The sequence below is a fragment of the Psammomys obesus genome, unplaced genomic scaffold, assembly GCF_907164565.1.
Source record: "Psammomys obesus unplaced genomic scaffold, mPsaObe1.curated_primary_1811, whole genome shotgun sequence".
Taxonomy (NCBI): domain Eukaryota; kingdom Metazoa; phylum Chordata; class Mammalia; order Rodentia; family Muridae; genus Psammomys; species Psammomys obesus.
The window spans coordinates 26,618,002-26,619,204 of NW_026593286.1; the positions used below are offsets into that span (position 1 = coordinate 26,618,002).

The 1,203-nt window shown below is 38.3% G+C and overlaps 1 protein-coding gene across 1 annotated transcript; it reads right to left on the reverse strand.

Moving 5' to 3' along the window:
• Nucleotides 1-136: 136 nt before the first annotated feature.
• LOC129683875 (60S ribosomal protein L30-like) lies at nt 137-607 on the reverse strand. The gene has a single exon (XM_055616863.1). It carries the CDS (start codon nt 541-543, stop codon nt 196-198), a length of 348 nt encoding a protein of 115 aa, XP_055472838.1. The 5' UTR covers nt 544-607; the 3' UTR covers nt 137-195.
• Nucleotides 608-1,203: the final 596 nt, after the last annotated feature.

The window sequence follows — 1,203 nt, forward strand, 5'->3', positions numbered from 1 at the left end:
AATATAAAAATTGGGACTTTTGGTTCATTGTTTCTTTGTGGCAGTAATTCAGTAAACTGGTGATAGCAGGCTTCCCTTCAAAGAGTGGTTCCACTCATTAACGGAAATGACATGACTGGTTCTATCTCACATTCTTTTTTTTTTTTTTTTTAAAGGAGCTCTGGTAAAGATTTATTAAAGGAAAACTTTCCTGGTTCACTTTTCACCAGTCTGTTCCAGCATGCTTCTAATAATATCAGAATCACCTGGGTCAATGATAGCCAGTGTGCATACTCTGTAGTATTTTCCACACGCTGTGCCCAATTCAATATTATTGCCGCTGTAGTGATGGACACCAGTTTTAGCCAACATGGCATAGTATTCTATTTCAGGTTTCCTCAGAGCTGGGCAGTTGTTGGCGAGAATAACCAATTTCGATTTGCCTTGTCTGATCATCTTCAGAGTCTGTTTGTATCCCAGAATATACTTTCCACTTTTCATAACAAGCTGGAGCCTAGAGTTGATTGACTCCAGAGACTTTTTCATCTTCTTTGTGGCCACCATCTTCCTGCCTTAGGTGCGGGACAATCCCCAACCAAGATCAGCCGCCAAGATGGCCGGGGAACGAGAAAGGGTATCTCACACTCTTGAGGGCTTTGCTCACAACCACCTGTGTTCGTGAGTCAGGTGTTTGTGATGTAATTAATGCCTGCAGTTTATTTATATCTACAGGTGTTTTTTTTTTTTTTTTTTAATGTATGGACTTCTCATTACCCCGCATGCAATTTTGTTTTTCATTTAAAAGTGACCTAGATCCCTACTAAACAGGTCACAGATAAGTGAGATAAATGAAATCCCAGCAATAGAAAGAGAAATAATGAGTTTTATGGGCAAATCAAACATTATTCTAATTCCACCATTAGCTTCTTAAGGAAGATCTGTTGGTTACCTTTGGGTACTAAGTATTTTAGTGTGTGCTTTTAATTTTAATATAAGGTGAGTCCTGTGGTTCTTGTGAAAGACAAGTGTACATAATGTCAGGGTCTTTTTATTAGCTGCCTTCCACATAACTACTTTAACAGACGCTAATTCTTCATTGCTATACCTTGAGGCTCCATAACCAGTATTAGCAGAAGCAGAACCTAAAACCTTCACATCACAAGTGTTTAGTCATCATTTGTAATGTTGATTGGGTTATGGAAATGAAATCAATATGCATTTGCA

What these genes read in the sequence shown, in the direction of transcription:
- LOC129683875 (XM_055616863.1), bottom strand. Translation starts at nt 543, where the DNA reads ATGGTGGCCACAAAGAAGATGAAAAAGTCTCTGGAGTCAATCAACTCT.